Source organism: Urocitellus parryii, chromosome 2 (genome assembly GCF_045843805.1).
Source record: "Urocitellus parryii isolate mUroPar1 chromosome 2, mUroPar1.hap1, whole genome shotgun sequence".
Lineage (NCBI taxonomy): Eukaryota > Metazoa > Chordata > Mammalia > Rodentia > Sciuridae > Urocitellus > Urocitellus parryii.
This window is the reverse complement of record NC_135532.1, coordinates 14,929,600-14,949,713: the sequence shown is the minus strand read 5'-3', so window position 1 is coordinate 14,949,713 and position 20,114 is coordinate 14,929,600. Positions and strand designations below refer to the sequence as shown.

General features: G+C 48.0%; 1 protein-coding gene across 2 annotated transcripts in view; it reads right to left on the bottom strand.

Annotated features, from left to right (window-relative positions):
- Window positions 1-20,114, bottom strand: part of Abcc4 (ATP binding cassette subfamily C member 4 (PEL blood group)) — a 230,178-nt gene that overhangs the window by 186,694 nt on the left and 23,370 nt on the right. For both annotated transcript variants that reach the window (XM_026399756.2, XM_026399766.2), the window contains exons 2-3: window positions 5,534-5,644; window positions 4,880-5,000 (exon numbers count right to left, since the gene is read on the bottom strand). In XM_026399756.2, coding sequence (XP_026255541.2) covers window positions 4,880-5,000; window positions 5,534-5,644 — 232 coding nt within the window. The remainder of the gene's footprint in view (window positions 1-4,879; window positions 5,001-5,533; window positions 5,645-20,114) is intronic.

The window sequence follows — 20,114 nt, the reverse complement described above, 5'->3', positions numbered from 1 at the left end:
TTTTCAAATGAGTCAGCTGCTTTAATGACTTTTTATTTTTTTATCTGCTTTAAGTCAAAGAGTTAGTTGATGGCAGACCTGGCATTTAAACCTATGGCTTTTTTTCTTCTAAGATTGCTTCATGGACTCTTCATCAGATGACAAATTGATTAAAAAAATTGTTAGTGTCCTGGTTTGTGTAACATATGTAATGTATTAAAAAAAGAAGAAGAAAAAGAAGATGAATTAGACAATGGATTCCGTGCCCTTTATGACTCAGGGTTGTCACTGTGATGACTATTAAGTGAGTGCAAGGTGCCAGGAGCCTGCGGGGTGTACCAGATCTGCCCTTCCCAATGCTTCCCACCTCTCCCTCACTGTGTCGTCTTCAGGAGCCCAGGGTATCTTCGAGACTACTCCTTGGCCTCCTGGATTGGGCAGAAGGTGAGGGGCACTGCGAAGAAAGGGCAGGGGATGCAAAGGCCTGACATGGCTATCAGGAAGCCAACCCTGAATGAAGACACAGGATCACTGTGGACCTCCAGGACTGCTGACTTCCTGCCTATCAGCGGAGTTCCAAAGTGAGGATTTACTCCGACATCAGCCTCCACGGACTCCCGCAGCCTCCACCTAGACCACAAAGCATCACAAAGCCTTAGGGGAAGGCCAAGTCCCTGGACCAAGCCGGCAGCCAGCTAGATCCACTTGCTAAGGCTCAAGGGAGTAAGACCCCAGCCCTGCCACCTTTGCCTTTCAGAGGTAGGAGTGGGCGGTGTCCCCCAACTTTACACTCCAGCAGGCAAGACGCCTCACGTCTCGAAGCACAGTCTCCCCACATTCCTCCTCTTCACAGGGAGGGCTCTGGGCAGGTGAAGACTTGCTTCGGTCCCCATACACTCCCCTGGAGGTGCACACAGGGGACAGTCCTGCTGGGAACTCTCAGCCTGCTCTGCTCCAGCTGGCCCTGGCCTGCGAGAGCTCACACTCACCATCACCTCTGCACCCACTTATCTGAACACTGCGACTGCTGCTCAATTCTTACAAGACCAGACGCGCACTGCTTTGAAATCCCAACCTCAAAGACTCAAAGGACTGGCCATGACCCTGGCTCTTCCTGCTGATGGTCCCTCAGTACCTAGGGCAGGATTTGCTCATGATTTGGCTGGGTAACAGTATACAGCTTAGGAGCCACAGAGATGCTGGATAAATGCTGTGCCCACCAGAGGAAGTAAGAAGGCACAAGAGGTCGAGGAGACATGCCCGCTTCAACAACCTCTCCTCTGTGTGACTCAGTAAGGAGCTGTAGCAACCGAAAACCAAAACAGCACCTGAAAGGATTTTTGAAATGCTAACAAGATCCTCACCAGCTTCCCCATAAGAAATTACTTCTCTCTGACTTGTCCAGAACAGTGGTGTTAACAGGCAAGCCAACCAAAATAAGAGTATTTATACTGGAATTCAGGGTTCTTTTGGTTGACAGCAGGAAAAAAGTTTACCTAGTTGAGCTCTGATGACCCTTAGTTCCCTGAACCTCACTGCATTGGAACTAAAAGTTCTGCCAATTATTATACTAAATACACAAAGTTAAAATGAGCATTAAAAGCCAATCACCGTGCCCATCTAGGGAACAGCCAGCCACTGTCTAATTTTACACCACAAACCAACAAGATATTAGTCTGTGCAGGGGGCAGGAGGTGGAGCTCAGTGACAGAGGGAGTGCCCTGTACCACACCAAGAAAGGACCGGCGTCCACCACGTGAACAGCGGAGCATCTCAGACAGCAGAACACAAGAGGTGCCCCCACCAGTGACCCACCCGTTTGTCCTCCTCCTTGCTGATCAAATGCACAACACACTTCAGGACGCAGACTGAAGGTTCAGTAAAACAGAGAACTGTGCCCCGCTCAGACTTCAGTCCCAGTGAAGTTGCCATCCAAGACCAGATTCTCCCCCCACCCCATCCACCCAAATTGCTGAGCCAGAATGGTGTCTCTGCAGCATGGATGTTTGAGAACTGAGGGCTGACATGCCTCGGCCGTGGGGGGCAGTGGTGGGTGGAAGACAGCTTTCCAAAGGGAAAAGCTGGTCCACCTGAATGTACAGTCACGGTCTGACCCCACCAACGCTCCACCACTTTCTAGCACCCAGGGGACATGGTAACCTGCACTCTACCCTAATTGACAACCTCTAATCTGACTTCCTCCCCCCATGCTCCACTGCTCCAGGCAGCAGTTCCAGTCAGATTCCTTATCTCTTGAACTCAGGTTCAAGAAACAGGCACTGAGACCCTGCAGGTAAAGTTTGCAAGTCATGACCCCAGATGGGCTATCAGTCCGTCCAGAGGTGGTGAGACTTCTTACATCAGAATAGCTGGGGCCCAAGCTTGGCTCTGTCATTGATGTTTCCTATGGCCCTGGGCACACTAGGTGACAACTTAGCATTCAAAGTCCTCCTCTTGAAAGTGGAGATAATAAGAATACCACATCTCACTGAGTCAGCCAAAGGAATAAAAAGTCATTTGATAAATAAAGTGCTACAGCAGTTCACAGTACATAATATTTTTCAAGTACTATTATCATGACTAAAACCACTAGTACTACTATGGCATTACTACTGAATATGCTGCTACTACTAACAGTACTCAAGTACTATTGTTGCTGCTGAGTCCTGCACTAGTACCCCTCAGCATGAACCCCATGTGTGCCATGTTCTGTTTCCCACTTTTCTGCCATGAATGTACAATAATCAAACTCTTATTAAAGGAGAGCCCAACATTCTACCAATTACACCCAGTCCTAGCCTTCCTGCATCCACACACACCTGCAGCTTGACAAGTCTGACATCACTGCTCCCAGACCACAGTGAGGCTGATCCCTCTCACCTAGCTTCTGCAGCCTTGACCTCTGTTCCCACATCTCCAAAAAGCCTGCCCAGCAAGACTGAAGCTCATTCTGAAATGAGACCTGGTCACCATCTGGAACCTAGAGACCCCACCCAAGGACAGGTGTCCTGCGATAGAAAGGACATCCAAAGGCTGGACTCAAACCCAGCCCCATGGGCTCCCCTTCAAAATCACCAGTTCTCAATTTCTTAAGTATCTGCTAATAAATGAAAACCAGAGAGCAAGGTAGCTGAGCAAGGTCTGGTCCAAGAGATGACTTCACACCTGTGTGCAGCCACTCTGACGCCACCCTTTCCTGCCACACCTCACCAGACACCTGTAGTAGGCCTCGGGCACATACCAAGGCTCCCGGGCTCCCAGATCTGAGATTCCCAAAGACACCACTCTCTGAGGCTACATGGCCACACTTAGCCAAGAAACCACACATGCAGGCCACGACAACTCCAGCTTGTTACTCTTTTCAAACTGAGACTCTTTATGACCATGTAGTAGCACCATCACCAGGCTGCCTGGAACAGGTCGCAGATGGACTAGGGAAACCTGAGGGGCTTCTGCACCATATCCCACCCCCATGTCAGTCCCACTGCCCCACCTTCCATGAGGCCAAGACAGCCTCCAGGCGGTGGCAGGTGCCCTTTCAAAGGTGGCATTCACCTTCTGGAACACTGGCCAAGACACTTTTATTGCCAGTGAGAACTTCAATCTCCCAGGCCCATCCCTGTACCCATCACTTGACAGATCCCCCAGTTTTCTCCAGTGGTGAAGAGCAGAGCCCAGCACCCACCTGTTCCTGCCTCAGTGTCTTTCAACATCCACAGAGCATGTTAGTGGAAACCACACCTCCCTATGCATGTCAAATTAACTGACCCACCCACGTTACCCCCACCAAATAGACATGTGACAACTATCCACCCTCCTGCATCAAAAAACACCCTTCTCTAGAACTGTAACTTCCACCCCTGCTACTCTCATGCATTCAGGACCTACAATGTCCCTAAGGCAGCAGTAAAATGCCACAATAGGCATGAGTCACCCAGCCAGACTTTCAGCATCCCCTCCAGCACACCACAGACCAGAAACGGGCAGGCTACCTGCCACTGAGCCCCAGGAAGCACACTGCCTTACTGGAGAACCCCAAAGGAAAACCTATGAGGTACAAAAGGTCACCATCCACATGACTTTACAGGTCCTTGGTCTTCCACTAAGTAGCTATTTCTACATTCTCTGCAATGCCCAGCTACCAAAGCTCCACCTTCAACCAGCAATCCATCCAACAACAAGAGACCAGGATGGGAGCTGATGAATTCACAGGAATTCAAAGAGAAGCTGCACCTCCTCCACAGGCAAGGTGTGGCTCTGAGCCTGAGGGCCCACTAGGAGCAGGTCAGCTGTCAGGAGCTCTGGCCAGCTCTGGCCTCTGCAGTGCCATAGCCAATCCAGGTACAGGGCCCCAAATTCTGTTCACTTAGGATGAGAGAGGTGACAATACCTTACTGGAAAAGCATTTATCAGATTTGGCATGATTGAGTTGACAATTGTTTTTTGGACACCAGTAAAATGTCTTCTGTTATGCTGGGCTCTAATCCAAATTTACTCACTCCAAACCTCAGGATGCATCTCCTTGAGGCCATACGATCGATCCTCTTTTGATCAAGGATAACTCTTAGCATTTAGAACATTTACTAAGCACCAACACTATTCCAGCATGGTATGAAACAGTGCTTTCCTTCTGTGATGCACGATTTTAACTGGTTTAAAAGAAAATACAATAACGCCCTTGAGCTTCAGTTGCTTAAGTCGTTACCCCTTCCAATGATGAATGCAACTGCATCATGCTTCTACACATGGTTTTTATACTCAGACGTCAACATACTTCTAAAACCCATTTGGCCACTTCTCTCCCATGGTTCCCATTCTTTTCATTACTGATCCTTTGCAGCATGTCCACTCTGTGTATACCAAAATAACTTTTAGCTGGGTATAAAAATATTCAATTTACCTCAATTAATGTAAAAATTCCCAAAAGCACATAAGACTTCCAGTAACACTTTATGATTGCTTTTGTTAAAGAAGGCTTCTGTGCATCCTTCTCCGCTCTCAACACTTCTTTATCCCAGTACCTACAAAGAAACACAAGCTGGGTTAAGAAAAGCACTCACTGCCATGGGGCAAAATGGGGGAGATGGCAGAGGGACAGGGACACGGTGACTGCAGGGCTTTCTGAAACTATCAACAAACACAGGCTGGTCCTGAGATATGTGGCACAAACTGGAGCACCAAAAATAGAAGCCTTGAGGGGAAAAGTCTTGGGACAATGATTACTAACAAGTTTTGCTGGATTTACAAAACCCTCAAAAACAGGAGAAGACAGACAGTACAGACAGTCAGACACCAGGTTTGGTAATCCCACCTCTGGGGACAGACCTCACGCTTCCACCAGGGCCTTTGGCACTGCTCCCTGTTCTACTACAGAGATGCGGGAAACACAGGTTTCCCTCACCACCAAGGTGGGCCAAGACCAGGAACAGCCTGAGGGGAGGTATGCAGTATCCAGGGAACTAGGCTCCAGAAAAGCCCAGTGGAAGGCCACACCCACCCCAATTAGCCACACACTCGGTCTTCCTTACCCTTCTCTTTTCTGCCTCCCGCTTACCCTTGCAGTTCCTCTCCAAGGTGCTTGGAGCGATCTTGTGGGAGCACTGAATACATATCATCTTCCTCTAGTCTGCGTTTATGACCAATTTTAAACAAGGGGTTTAGCCACCTGGTAAAAAGAAAAAGGAGAATGATAGACACCCCACAAAGCACATGTGTGTCTAAGGAGATTCCTACCCCTGTGAGTTTTGCAAAACTCTATTTAAACACACATAGCTATAGGGAAAAAAATAAATGTGTGCTGACACATACGCACACATATACCCTAGCTCTATCCACTGAAAGGCTCTAGAGGCATTGACGCCCCAGTAACAGAGAGCGTTCCAGCACCCAGATCTTGGTTTCTTACTACCCTTGTCCCCTAAAAGGAAGCAGGGCTCCTGGAAGAAATGGCTGATCCCACAGCTGGGGCAGAGAAGGTTCAAGACGGGCCAGGAACATCTTCTAGCACCATGAAATAAGGAAACATTCAAGGAATCCCGAGAATGGGTCCCAAGGACAGAGGAGCCAACCTCAAGAGGTCCCAGAGGACAAATTTGGGATAGTCTGAGCAACCAAATTAATAATGATAGCAGCAAATCATAACCCACCAAATAACAAGAGAATCCACATCCCTGCTGAGGCCTAACAGGGAAGAAAGCAGACGGTCCTGCACAGCAGGAATGACGGAGTCAGAAAATCATCTATGAAAGCTGAAACCAGAGTCGAAGTTTGATGAGAAGCAGAATATCTACATAACCTCCAATTATCTTCCTACAAATTACTTGTTATGAAAGGAAAAGAGCAACTTGGTATAGGAACCAAAAAAGAAATCTATTCAACTATTATGGGATTCTTTTTACCAAAAATAAATAATAAATACACACACACACACACACACACACACATATTCAGTATTCATTAGGAAATATTTAAATAAAAATGTACAACCCAAAGATAAACACTGATTTACCAATTTTGCCAGGATGAGGACATTTCCAAGGCCAGATAATAACTAGTCTCATTGATGGGTGTATCCCTCAAACAGCTCGGCCAAAAGGAGGGGCTCCCGAAACATATGTTGAATATGAATGTATGAATCAATGGGGATGTGATCTCAGAAATGGATCGCATTCAGACTTTGCTAACCTTGGGAACTTGGTCCAGGAGCTGGCAGATGGGATTCTCAAACCAGCCCAGTACTGAAGACTCAGGGTTCCCACAGCCTGTCATTCCCCACTCCCACTTCCAGAAGTCTCAATTTCCTTCCAAAAAATGTATGCACACACCCGCGCACACACACGTGTGTATGTGTATACATCTGTGAGCTTTACCACCAAACAGATTTGAAAACCTGCTGGGCCATTTATCCTATAGTTATTCTAAGCTCAGGTCCTTGGCACTGGAACTGGCATGGATGATACACCGAGAAGCCCCCTTTAAAACTCCTATATTGTGTGTGTCTCAGAAATCCTCTGGGGTTGAGTCTAGACTTTTAAGAATCAGGCTGTGTAACTAGCCCTCATTCTCCCTGAGTGTGGGCCTTGGGCTTATCAGGAAGACATCTGGAGGTAAGAGGGTCAACTGGAATAGCTTCGAACAAAAATACAAAGTTCCAGCAGATTAATATCAGCCATCACCCTGACACAGACCCGAACCATTAGAAAGCCTCTAGTAGATTTGAAAGATGAAATCACTCAAATTCCTTTCATCTTGGCTCTCTGTCTGCATGGCATCTTAGCAGGCATGTTTTACATGGTGACATCTATCTACTTGGAAGCCCTCCCCACGGAGAACCTGCTGCTCAGAGATTTCTGCTGAATGGTGAGCATTCAGACACTTCAAGCAAGCTGGTGTCAGAGTCAGCTTCCATCCAGCTCCACCTCAGAATCAGGGACTTCGAGAGCTTTCTAAAGGCACAAGGTTTGACCCAGGAGTTGCAGTTCCCAAGTTTGGAGCAGGCATTTCAGGAGTATCCAAGATAACTCAGGATCCAGCCCCTCACAACCCACCCTAGTAACTCCAATCCATCCTGAGGGAAAAGGAAGCCAATTGGCTCACTTCTTTCTCCCTACCTTCCCCAAGAAGTTTCCAGAAAATTTTACCCTAACCTGCCCAGGTGTGTTTCCTAGACATGTCTGAGGTGACTTCTGCACACCTGGGACCTTTCCTTCCAGTAGAACATTACCCAGGATTTTCCAGCAAGTACTTCTACATTTTGGAATTCGTTGGTGTCTTCTCAGACTAAAGAGCTTTTTCAATCAGGGTGCAAAACTGGCTTGGAGAAGAGAGTTGAAAAGTTAAGGAAGGGACTGAGGGTGTAGCTCAGAGGTACAAGCACATGCTTAGCTGGCACAAGGCTCTGGGTCCCCTCTCCTGCACAAGAAAGAAAGGAAGGATGGAGGGGCTGGGGTCGTGGTTCAGTGGCAGAGCACTTGCTTAGCATGTGTGCAGCACTGGGTTGGATTCTCAACACCACATATAAGCAAATAAATGAATAAAGATCCATCAATAACTAAAAAAAAATTTAAAAAGAAAGAAAGGGAGGGATAAGGACATTTCAGAGGGAAGAAGGGAAGGAGGGAGGGGGGAGAGAGAGAGGGATGGAGGGAGGGAGGGAGGGAGGGAGAGAGGGATAACTGTGCTCCACTAAGTGAGCAGTTAAAAAGTAAGGTGTCAAAATTGAATTAAAGTATCTGAAAGGAGCACAAACTCAGATTCTAAAAGAAGATGGCCACAAATCATCTAGTACTCGAACCTCCCAGTCCCTCCTCTCACCACCCAAATCACAAAAAAACTAGGCTGAGACACATGGTTTAATTTCCACTTGATGGCAAGCTACTGTGACAGAAGATTAAACTGTATAAGGAATTTGACCATCTGCATAAGGAATTATATACAGTAGTGCATCACATAATGCCATTTCAGTCAACAGCAGACTATGAATGTGATGGGGGTCCCCAGGCCTAGATGGTCTAGTGACACTGTAACTGTCTTCATTTGTGTAAGCACCCTACTGTGTTTGCAGGAGGACAAAACCGCCTAGTCATGATTTCTCAGGACTCGTCCTCATTCAAGCAATGGACGACTGTACGTGGAGTCCCCTGTCACTTGGCACCTGCCTTTCAATTTGCCCCTGAGGGGTTCAGTAATGATTCCAGGCCACCGCTAAAATTCCACCTCTTCCCCCTGCCCCAGTCCTTCTCTCCAGGGTTAGTCCCTTCACCCTCCTCAATCCTTAATATACAAGGGCACCGTTTCTCTCATGACTGACATGAACAGTGACTCCTTCCAAGCAGTGACTGCGCCCTAACTACCCGGCACCCTCATGACCAAACACAGCCTTACATGGGATGCGTGCACAATGAACAGCTACGGAATGAAAATGAAAGACAGATGGCTGGTCACCTTGAGCAGTGACCCAGAGTGTAACTCAACCTTTCCAAACACAGGGAGCCATCAGCTCCAGGGAAATAAGGAGGTGCCCAGGGGAGATATCCTGCACCCTAGCATCAGAGCCCACAGCCTCATTCCCAGGTGGCAGGAGTTTTGTTTATTGTTATGGGTGGGGGGGTCCCAAGAATTTAATAAGTCCTGAAAAATGTTTCCTGGATGTGAAAGGAAAGTAAGGACACCAGATCAGGAGTCCAGTGCCCTGCAGGACCATCCTGGCCGGGCTCCCTGTGATCTTGACCCAAGTTCTCCATTTGCATGAACTTCGTGTTCCCCAGATACAAGTACAGAGGAAATGAAAGCAAAGACTCCATGTGCTGCAAGGCCCTGCCTCCCTCGTTGGCCAGGCTGGAACTAAAATATTATTTCATTTCTTGATATTCATTGAATCAAGCTTGTTCTCTTTTTTTGTAATGAACAAGTTCCTCCCAGAAGTCGTCGAATACACCCTTTTAAGTGTTTATTCACTTACATGACCCTAAAATTATATTCTACCCAAAAAAAAAAACCACACCACAATTTCACTGGAAGTAAACACATGAAAAGAAAAGTTTTCTCTGCTCTCCAGACCCAGAAAGATGACAAAGCCACAGGCCAAGGTCAGAGTGCAGACAGCAGAGGGCAGGGGGCACAGTGGCCTCAGGCCCCCACTGCAGCCCACAAAAAGTATGCTCATGTTTCCTGGGTTACACATCTAAAAAACGATAAAGAAGTTCCTGATACAGGGGCAGAAATGGAGTAGATGCGGTAATGCTTGTACATTTCCTATTTGGAAGTCACAAAGGAGAAAAGGTCAGTTGTCATCCGTGTTTCTTTGAACACTCTCCACTGGCTCACGCACCTCTCTTGCTACAGCCTGGATCTTAAATGTCCCCTTAGCCCCCATGTGTTAAAGGTCTGCTTCACACTCTGTGGTGCCAATGGGAGATGCTACCACCCTGAAGAGGTGGGGTCTCTGCTGGCACACGCCTGTAATCCCAGCAGCTCAGGAGGCTGAGGCAGGAGGATCACAAGTTCAAAGCCAGCCTCAGAAAAAGGAAGGTACTAAGAAACTCAGGGAGACCTGTCTCTAAATAAAATACAAAATAGGGCTGGGGATGTGGCTCAGTGGTGGAGCGCCCCTGAGTTCAATCTCTGGCACCCAAAAAAAAGAAAGAAAGAGGTGGGGCCTAGTGGGAGAAGTGAAGTCACTGGGCGTGCCCTTATGGGGGCGGCACTAGGACCAGGACTCCTTCATCTTCCTCCTCTCCTCCTCACCATGAGGTGAACAAGCCCTTGTCATGTGCTTGCTGTTGGTGAGCTGTGCTGTGACACCACAGGCCCAAAGCAATGGGGACACAGGGTCAAGGCATGAAAACCCCAAAACTGTGAGCCAAAGCCACCTGTCATCTTCATGTGCTGATGACCACAGGCGTGTCGCAGTAATGGGAAGCCAGCACCGCCCGACCCTGATGCCTAACCTTGGCATCCTTAAGTCCTCCTGCAACGGGGTGGTCTCTGCATCCTCATCAAAGCACCCCTGAGCTTCTAAGCAGCAGTGTGTGGAAGCCTTCATCACCCTCGGCACCTTCGTAGACAGGAAGGTCGGCCACAGCCCCCCACACACACTCTCCCCACCCTTCTCTGAAAGGGCTCCAGGGAAGAAACAGTGCTCCTGGAAGTTCCCATTCTGCATCTTCAGAGACCAGTCTCCATATAAATATACTAACTGAGGGTTCCAGTTTCCTTCCAGAGGTGGGTAAAACCCGAGTGTGAATGTTGGTTGAAATGAGATTTTATAAACAGAATTAACAGACTTTACTTTCTTCATGGCACTGCAAACAGGATTTCTCAAGGAGTGTTATATATTTTAAATCACCTTATTCAGGCTTCAACATCTTTATATAAAGTAATTTTTCGAATGGACATAATTTGGCTAAAAACCAACGCCTAGTGCCTATGGCTATATAAAGTGTCCCATCTCGTGTAATCCACGGCTTGTTCGGTATCTCCTCTTGGTGTCTCACAGCCACCTAAACTAAACAGAACACCTTGTCTTCCTCAAAACTCCTGTTCCTCCCAGTCTCTTCTTCCCTCCTGACAAGAGCAATCACATCTTCCCATTGCTGACTTTAAAAATCCCCGGCTCATGCCCGCTTTTTCTCCAACGTCACATAGGAACACCATCAGCAAGCTTTATTATTTTGACCTTCAAGGTATAATCCAGGAACAACCACACTACCCTCCTATCACCCTTTGCCTTTATCGATGCTTAAGTTTTCCACTTAGCACCTGTTACCAGGTAAAAGGCTACTGTAGTTCACCTCTCTCTTTTTTTTGAAGTGTTCTCCCCTAAAGCACATGAGCTCCACAGGACGGGGATCTTCTGTGTGGGCCGCCGAAAACTGAAATAAATAAATATTAAAAAAAAAAAAAGAACTGAATCTATTACTAACGTTCCCCAAGGGCACTGGCTCTCAGCCTGGAGTCTGCAAATGGGATTCAGGAGATGATGAAGCGAGGTAAATGGATGCAGATGTGACTTTCTAATCAGTCAGTGACAGAGGGGGGGGGGGCTGGGAGGGCAGGGCCAGGGCAGCCCATCACCAGCAGCAGCTTCTCCCCAGCACCCCAGCAATCCAGCTCAGGCCCACGCTGCTCACAGTGAACAAAAGGAAGAGCAAACCGACTGCCTGGGTTCACCAGAGCTGCCCTCTTATCAAGTCCCCTGTTCACCTCCTGCAGTCCCTCTGCCCTGGGTCCTACATGGGCCCTTCCAGGCCGTTCAGGGGTTCCAGGCCATGGTTACTCAGCTCTGTGGTAAGGCAGCACAGCATGGTGGGAACATGCTGGGGAGAGAGAAAGTAGAAAGGAAAAGGACAAGTCCATGGGCAAAAGTTGGAGAGGTCCTAGCCCAGGCTGCGGCCTTCTCTGGTTCGTCCCCGTCCTCCTTTGCTCCCAAGGCTGCTCCACTCCCTGCCCTTCCCAGCCTCCTTCCTCTAACCATCACACCTTTACCACTCTTTTCCCCACACGACTTACGACCAGCCCCAAGAATCTACAACTGCTGTGAATGGATAAACGTCCTCCTCCTCTCCATTTAAAAAATAAAAATATACACGTAACAGAATAAAACGAGGAATCACACCTAAGATGCCATTTCTGCTGCCTGCCCACATCATGTGGGAGTAAAAACACTGTCCTTCTTGCAACTGTCAGGTAAAGGACCTTACAATGGGCAGGTGACGGCTTCATCTAATCAGCACACCCAAGGGCCACCCAAGTACAGGAACTGTCACCAACATCCCTTCTGAGCTCATGAGCATGTTATGCTGACTGTGAAAATCTGGCCACTAGTGCCTGTTCAAATCAAACGCTTTCTTCCAAATGATTAAACCTCATCCTCCACCAGGGATGGCACAACTCTTCCTCCAGGCTATGGAGCCCCTTGCCAGACCAAAGGTTAAGACTGCTTAGCAGAGCAAGCACTGCGTTAGGATTTGTGTACCAAGAGGCACAGAAAAGGATATACTTTGTTTGAGTTCAAGAGTCATTCCAAAACCTGAATCATATGATTGTGAACATGCAATTCACTTTGTTTTTTAATTAAAAAGATCTTTACTGCAGGCTAAACACTGCTCAAAGTTTATCAGCCCAGAGGAAATAAACATTGCATTTAAGTTAATACAGGAGACGCACCATCTCGTGCAGATTGCAAACTCGAGCCTGGTGTCCACAGGATCTGTACAGGCGACTGCATATTTGCTGGGGCCTGAACCTGCTTTTCCAGTCTCAAGAACCTCTCCTCACAGCTTGCTGGTGGCCTGCTCAGCCCCCGAGCACACCCTGATGCCCTTACCTCCATCCCTACCCAGTAGGCCTCCTTCCTCCTTTGTGTGTGTTTTAACACGCTTTACTTTTCAGAGCACTGAGGTCTGCAACAGAACTGAGCAGAAAGTACAGTTCCCATCTGCCCAGCCACCACACTGGGCACAGTCTCCTCCGCTACCAACATACACATCGACTGACAACCCACCTTGACACAGAGGCACTCAAGGTCCTCCGCTGACATCTGGATTCACTCTTGGTGTTGTCCAGTCTAAGGGTCTGAACAAATGTGCACCCACCGTCATGGTATCATAGTTACTTTCACTGCCTAATTTCCTCTGTGCTGATAAACACTCATCTTCTTAGTGTCCCCAGAGTTTTTTCCAAAACATCATGGAGTCAGAATCATACAAGACGTAGCCTTTTCAGATTGGCTGTCCTCCTTCAGGAATATATGTTCAACATTCCTCCGTGTCTTCTGGTTTGACGATTTGCTTCTGTTTAATCGCTGAGTCATGTTCCACTCTCTGGATCCACCAGAATTTATTTACTCACCCACTGTTCAACTTATTCACTTGCTCACCAATTAAATGACATCTGGATTCTTCCAGATTTGGCCATTAGAAATAAAGCTGCTATACAAGAGTTAACATCTAGAATCAACAAATGGGACTTACTCAAACTAAAAAGTTTTTTCTCAGCAAAAGAAACAATAAGAGAGGTAAATAGGGAGCCTACATCATGGGAACAAATCTTTACTCCTCACACTTCAGATAGAGCCCTAATATCCAGAGTATATAAAGAACTCAGAAAATTAGACAATAAAATAACAAATAACCCAATCAACAAATGGGCCAAGGACTTGAACAGACACTTCTCAGAGGAGGACATACAATCAATCAACAAGTACATGAAAAAATGCTCACCATCTCTAGCAGTCAGAGAAATGCAAATCAAAACCACCCTAAGATACCATCTCACTCCAGTAAGATTGGCAGCCATTAGGAAGTCAAACAACAACAAGTGCTGGCGAGGATGTGGAGAAAAGGGTACACTTGTACATTGTTGGTGGGACTGCAAATTGGTGCAGCCAATTTGGAAAGCAGTATGGAGATTTCTTGGAAAGCTGGGAATGGAACCACCATTTGACCCAGCTATTCCCCTTCTCGGTCTATTCCCTAAAGACCTAAAAAGAGCATGCTACAGGGACACTGCTACATCGATGTTCATAGCAGCACAATTCACAATAGCAAGACTGTGGAAGCAACCTAGATGCCCTTCAGTAGACGAATGGATAAAAAAAATGTGGCATTTATACACAATGGAGTATTACTCTGCATTTAAAAATGACAAAATCATAGAATTTGGTGGGAAATGGGTGGCATTAGAACAGATTATGCTAAGTGAAGCTGGCCAATCCCTAAAAAACAAATGCCAAATGTCTTCTTTGATATAAGGAGAGTAACTAAGAACAGACTAGGGAAGAAGAGCACGAGAAGAAGACCAACATTAAACAAGGAGGAGAGGTGGGAGGGAAAGGGAGAGAGAAGGGAAATTGCATGGAAATGGAAGGAGACCCTCAGGGTTATACAAAATTACATGCAAGAGGAAGTGAGGGGAAAGGGAAAAATAATACAAGGGGGAGGAATGAACTACAGTAGTGGGGGTAGAGAGAGAAGAGGGGAGGGGAGGGGAGGGGAGGGGGGATAGTAGAGCATAGGAAAGGCAGCAGAATACAACAGACATGAGTATATCAATATGTAAATCAATGGAAGTGTAACTGATGTGATTCTGCAAGCTGTATACGGGGTAAAATGGGAGTTCATAACCCGCTTGAATCAAAATGTTAAGTATGATATATCAAGAACTATGTAATGTTTTGAACAACCAACAATAAAAAAAAAAAAGAAAGAAAGAAAGAAAGCTGCTATAAACAGGGTGTGCAGGGTTTTGTCGGGACATACACTTTAAACGCACTCAGGTAAAGACCAAGGAACACACTGGTCATGTGAGAGAAAGCTTAGTCTAACTGTTAAACCCTCTTCCCAAGCAGCCGGGCCATTCTGCATTCCCACCAGCAATGAAGGAGAACTCCTGGACTCCTCCTGTTTCATCTGATGTAATCAAGTCCAGCCTCAGGTGCCAGCTCCTCCATGGAGCCCCTCCCACCTCTCTCCAGCAAACCTTCCTGCCTAGATCCACCGGCACTCACAAAAAATCCCTGGCACAAAACCTCACAGCAGAGCCCACCCCTGAAGGCCCACAGACGAGATCCCCGCAGCAATACGGTTAGTATGGCACACATTATGCTTTTTAAATGTAAGTTAAAGAAGGAAATTTCCTATAAAAATCCAGATTCCTAAAAGCCAGGCCTGCTGACGCTGTCCACTCTGCCGCACACCACACGGCAATTTTCTATTCTCCCACTCTCATTCCCAAAGAAGTGCCAGAAGCCGCACACCCAGGCTCACTGCCAGGTGGCTGGAGGGATGGCTGCGTTCAGTAATGTGAATGTAATTAAAACACAAAACACATAAAATGGTAAATTCCACCTCACGTGTATTTACCATGTTTTAATTCACAGAAATGGTGCCAACTGAAATCTACTAAATTGACCTCCTGACACACTGAGGGGTTAAGACTTCGTATGGGAAAACACTGGCACAGATGCTCCCCACTGTGTGTACACTGCCCTTAGCACTCTGGTCCCCCTCCAGGTGCAGGGACCCTGGAGGCAGGAATGGCCTCTCTGTCATCTGCCCACACTCTGTGCCCAGCACAGATCCCAGGACAGGTGAGCACACGTGCCCTGTGGACATGGAACACGTGGACAGATCACACTGAGGTGGGACTGAGGCTCCTTCCACTCAGAGCTTCCTCCTGTGCCGCACGCACTTGGGGCCACTCCTGGGTGGCCTCTTCTTTCCCACAAAGCAAGGAGGAAGTGAATGCAAAAGGACAACAGGACAACTCCCTCCCTCACTTGAGGTCCAGGGCCACGTTGTTCCAGGGGCCAATACCCCAAGCAGTGTTCCAGAGCTGCCCAGGAGTACACAAAGGCACAGAGACACTCGGCATGCCTTCCTGAAAGTTCCAGTAAATTGTGAAGTGGAAAAAAAATCAGGGGGCTGGGGAGGCGCGCTCGCCTGGCATGCGTGCGGCCCGGGCTCGATCCTCAACACCACATACCAACAAAGATGTTGTGTCCGCCGAGAACTGAAAAATAAATATTTAAAAAAAAAAAAAGAAAAGAAAAAAATCAGTGCTAAGGAACCAGGAAAAAAGAAAATCACAAAGAAACGTCAGTTCACTGAACACGTCCCACTGTGCGGGCTCTTCACCACCTTCCCACAGGAGCTCTGGGAGCAGACCGAAGGGGTAGCGTTCTCCACTTCGGCTTTCTGCGCACTCAGCAGGCCTAGCTGCCTGGCCACGGTGATCAGGACCCCGTCTCTAAGCTTCACCTCATACAGCCACATGCTGCAGCCCAAGGGGACATTTGCCAAGAAGCAACTAGACCAGCCACCTTGAAGACTGCAGCATCACCCACATCTCTATGAAGTTCATCCCTCTTGTCTCTCATGTCCCCTCCTCCCCATCAGATGACCCCCCTGCATAACCATCCACACTTGACCCCAGCTCCAACCCTAGAATGAAATGCTCAAGCTGCCTTCATGATCTGCAAAGGCCCCTCTGCTCTCGGCTCCTTGTTTACCCGGGGACATGGCTCCCTCTCACGCTGCCATCTAGCCCCTGGGCTGTCCTTCAGTCTCTCCACTTCCCAGCTCTAGGAGCCTCCAGTCACCCAAGCTCTCTGCTTCAGCATCCATCACCTCTGCAGCTATGGAAACAGGCTCCCCTTCACCCCAGCTACCAACATCCAGGACCAAGGGCACCCAAAACCCCAAGCTGCCCACTTTCTTGTTCTCATGTCTTCTGGAATCTTCCCCCTCTCCGCCTTCCGTGGAATGTGAGTATATGAAAGATGGGCTTCCCCACCGCCATTCTATTCCTGCCTTGACTTCCTGGTCCCTGCAGTCCACTCGCTGAGCGGAGCCTCCTGCCTTCCCCAGAGTCCACCTCCCTGTCCACCCCTGCCTTGAAACACCACCTAAATGTCAACAGGTGTGTGGATCAGAGTTACTCCACGGTGTGTGGAATAGCCTAAACCTGAGTCAGTCCATTCTGCCATGAACAGCCCCATTTAGTACACGTGCTAAGGTAGATGGGCTCCATACTTTGTACAAATGAACAACCACCATTTGCCTGGCCCGACCACAGATATAAACTGATAAAAAACTTACACATGCCAACCTATCAAACTAAACCAAGGAATTTCCCAAATCATATCAGGACACCAAACCTGGGAGCTTATCAACTTCACCAGACAGAACTCCCTCACCTAAGACCCATAAAAGAAGGAGCCCTCTGACACTAGACTGGATGGCACCCCGACACCATCACCTGGTCACCTATCAAGAGCATTGGCCAAGAAATCGCCACCTGACAAACCTCCAATTTCCTGTCCCATCAGGCTTCAGTAGAGTGCAGTTTCTCCCACCCAGGATGACCACACCTGCGCTGACGTCCTGAAACTGAAACTGCAGTCTGTCTACCAGGTCCCTCTGCTTTGACAACTGCAGAACTGGTTCACTAAAATCTTTATCTGACCAGGCACGGTGGCGCTGTAATCCCAGCAGCTCGGGAGGCTGAGGCAGGGGATCAGAGTTCAAAGTGAGCCTTAGCAAAAGTGAAGCCCTAAGCAACTCAGTGAGACCCTGACTTAAATAAAGTACAAAATAAGGCTGAGGATGTGGCTCAGTGGTCTAGTGCCCCTGAGTTCAATCCCTGGTACAAAAAAAAAATCCTTATCTGACCACCTGCAGCCTGCAGTGACCCTTTGATTCTGCATTCATATCTCTCTCTCTCTCTCTCTCTCTCTCTCTCTCTCTCTCTCTCTCTCTGCCTGTGCCCTTGGCATACATAGAGCATCCTGTAACCCTGAGACTGTCTTGACCCTGTCTTAGTTTTGTTGTGATATATATCAATCATTGTGTGAAACACGATGTGTGACTTGAGTGTTACAGATATCAGACATTGAGACAGGAATGCAAGAAGTTGTCTTCCAGCCTCACTCACCTGACGCTGTTCTAAAGACTTCCCAAGCTCCTGTCTGCATGTCCCCTTGGTTGGGAGCAACTGCTCTTCCCTATCTTGACCCAGGACTGGACCCTGTCCCCTCCATCTCTCAACCTAATCGTCACCTCCCCAGAGAGGTCTCACTGCTGTGCCTAAGAAAACAAACAGGGCCTCCCGGTCTCTCTTCCTCTTTTCTTTACCCACTTACTATAGACCATTTGATGAGAAAAAAATAATAATCCATATTCATTTGTGGCTCTCTCCTCTACAATAAAATCTCCCTGAGGCAGAAGCCAGGCACAGATGCACCACAGCAAGCCTTAATCCATGAATGACTCTCCCCAGCTGAGAAGCAGGAGTGAGACCAGTCTGACCCCTGGGCCACAGCAAGTCTCTTGCAGCAACTACTTCCTGGAAAAGAAGGGGAATGTGCAGGTCAGCCAAGGTCAGTAAATCATTCAACAGATGCCCCCCCAGATCCACCCTAAGATAATGTTCTTGAAGGAATGATGCATTTTAAAGTCCTTTTAACTGTGGCAAATAGTTAACTGTTGGTGAATTTTTCTTGAAGAGTGCCAATGAAGGCTGCTAGAGATTCCTCTGGCCCAGCCTGGGGCTCCATCAAGGCAGGGGTGGGCAGAAGGGGGGGACTCAGTGTGAGAGCATGGGGGCGGGAGGCAGGAACTGGTTCTCCCAGCGAGAACCAGCCTGCTAGTGGGCCCCCCTCCCCTAAGACAGGGCCTCTAAGCCTCTGCACCACTGACATTTCAGGCTGGATAACTCTCTGTTGTGGAGGGCTGTCCTGCGCCTGATAGCATGATTAACAGCACCCCAGGCCTCTCCACTCAGGAAGTCAGTGGAATCTCCCCACTCCAAGTGGCAACAACCAAAAACATTTCCAGATGTTTCTTGGGTGACAAAATCACGTAGGTGAGAACCCCTGTTCTGAAGCCTCTCTGGAACTTTCTGGCAGCAAGTCCCTCAGCCACCCAAAAAAAAAAAAAAAAACCATCACCACACTCACTGGTTCAGTTCTCCTCTAGGAGTTCACCGTCCATGAATATAGTCTGTCCATGTCCACAAAGAATTACAATAAGATGGGGCAGGTGTGGTCCTGAGCAATGTACAGAACCTGCCTCTTGGCTTCCGTTCAAGTCTCACAGCTAAGGGATCAGCATTCTAGCTCACCAGAGACCCATCTCAAAGTGTGGTCCCCACAGTCGTCACAGCACCATTCCCTAACATGTTAGAATTGCAAATTCCTTTGGGCAGGGGTATGGAGCCCAACAGTAGAGCATTTGCCCAACAGGTGTGAGGCCCTAGTTTGATCCCCAACACCACAGCAAAATAAATAAACAAAATCTACTGTAGAAAGGCAAATCCTCAGGCCCCACTTCAGATCTCAATCAGAGACTCTGAAGTGGGGACCAGCAATCTGTTTCCTATCAAGTCCTCCAGGTGAGTCAGAAGCAAACTGGAGTTTGAGAAACTGTTGTCCAGTGTGCTGTGACATGGCAAGTGGAGAGCATTCATCGGGCATATACGCCAACAGTCCAACCCCAGCTCGTTATCAAAATCTCGACCTCAGCCTGGGCAATTTAAAAACAGAAACCCATAGGTTTCCAAGGCCTTGTCCCAAGTGCCTGAATCAGAGTAAAACAAGATGGGCCCCAACTGTTGGTCTTTCTATCCCCACCACTCCCCACCCCCAGCAGATCCTGGTCATCCACCAAGTCTAGGAACTATTTGTATAAAATAGAGAAGAGGCAAGCGGGCTTTTCTAAAAAAGACACGAAACTTGAGCAAACCAGGAGAAGAATGTGGTGCTCACAGAGGAGAAGGAGAACAAGCTCTCCAGAAACACGGAGCAGACACATGCAAGGAGACCCTGCCTGGAGACAGCAGGGGCACAGAGGAGGGTGCCTCCCCGACTCAGGAATGTGGACTTGATCCTGAAGGTACCAGGGAAACAGTAAGTTCTTAAGTTGCTTTGAAAGTGATGGACAACGGTGGAGGCCAAGAAGCCCATCAGGAACTGGATTTAAAGAAACAGTAAGAACGTATAACAAGTTCAAATGGCCACAGGCCCTCACTCAAGCACACCACATCCACCCTCCCTCCCCTTGAACACCACAAATCCTACCTCCCTTTTCTTGGTCCTAACTCTGGAATCCAAACCAAGTGAACCAAAATCAGAACTT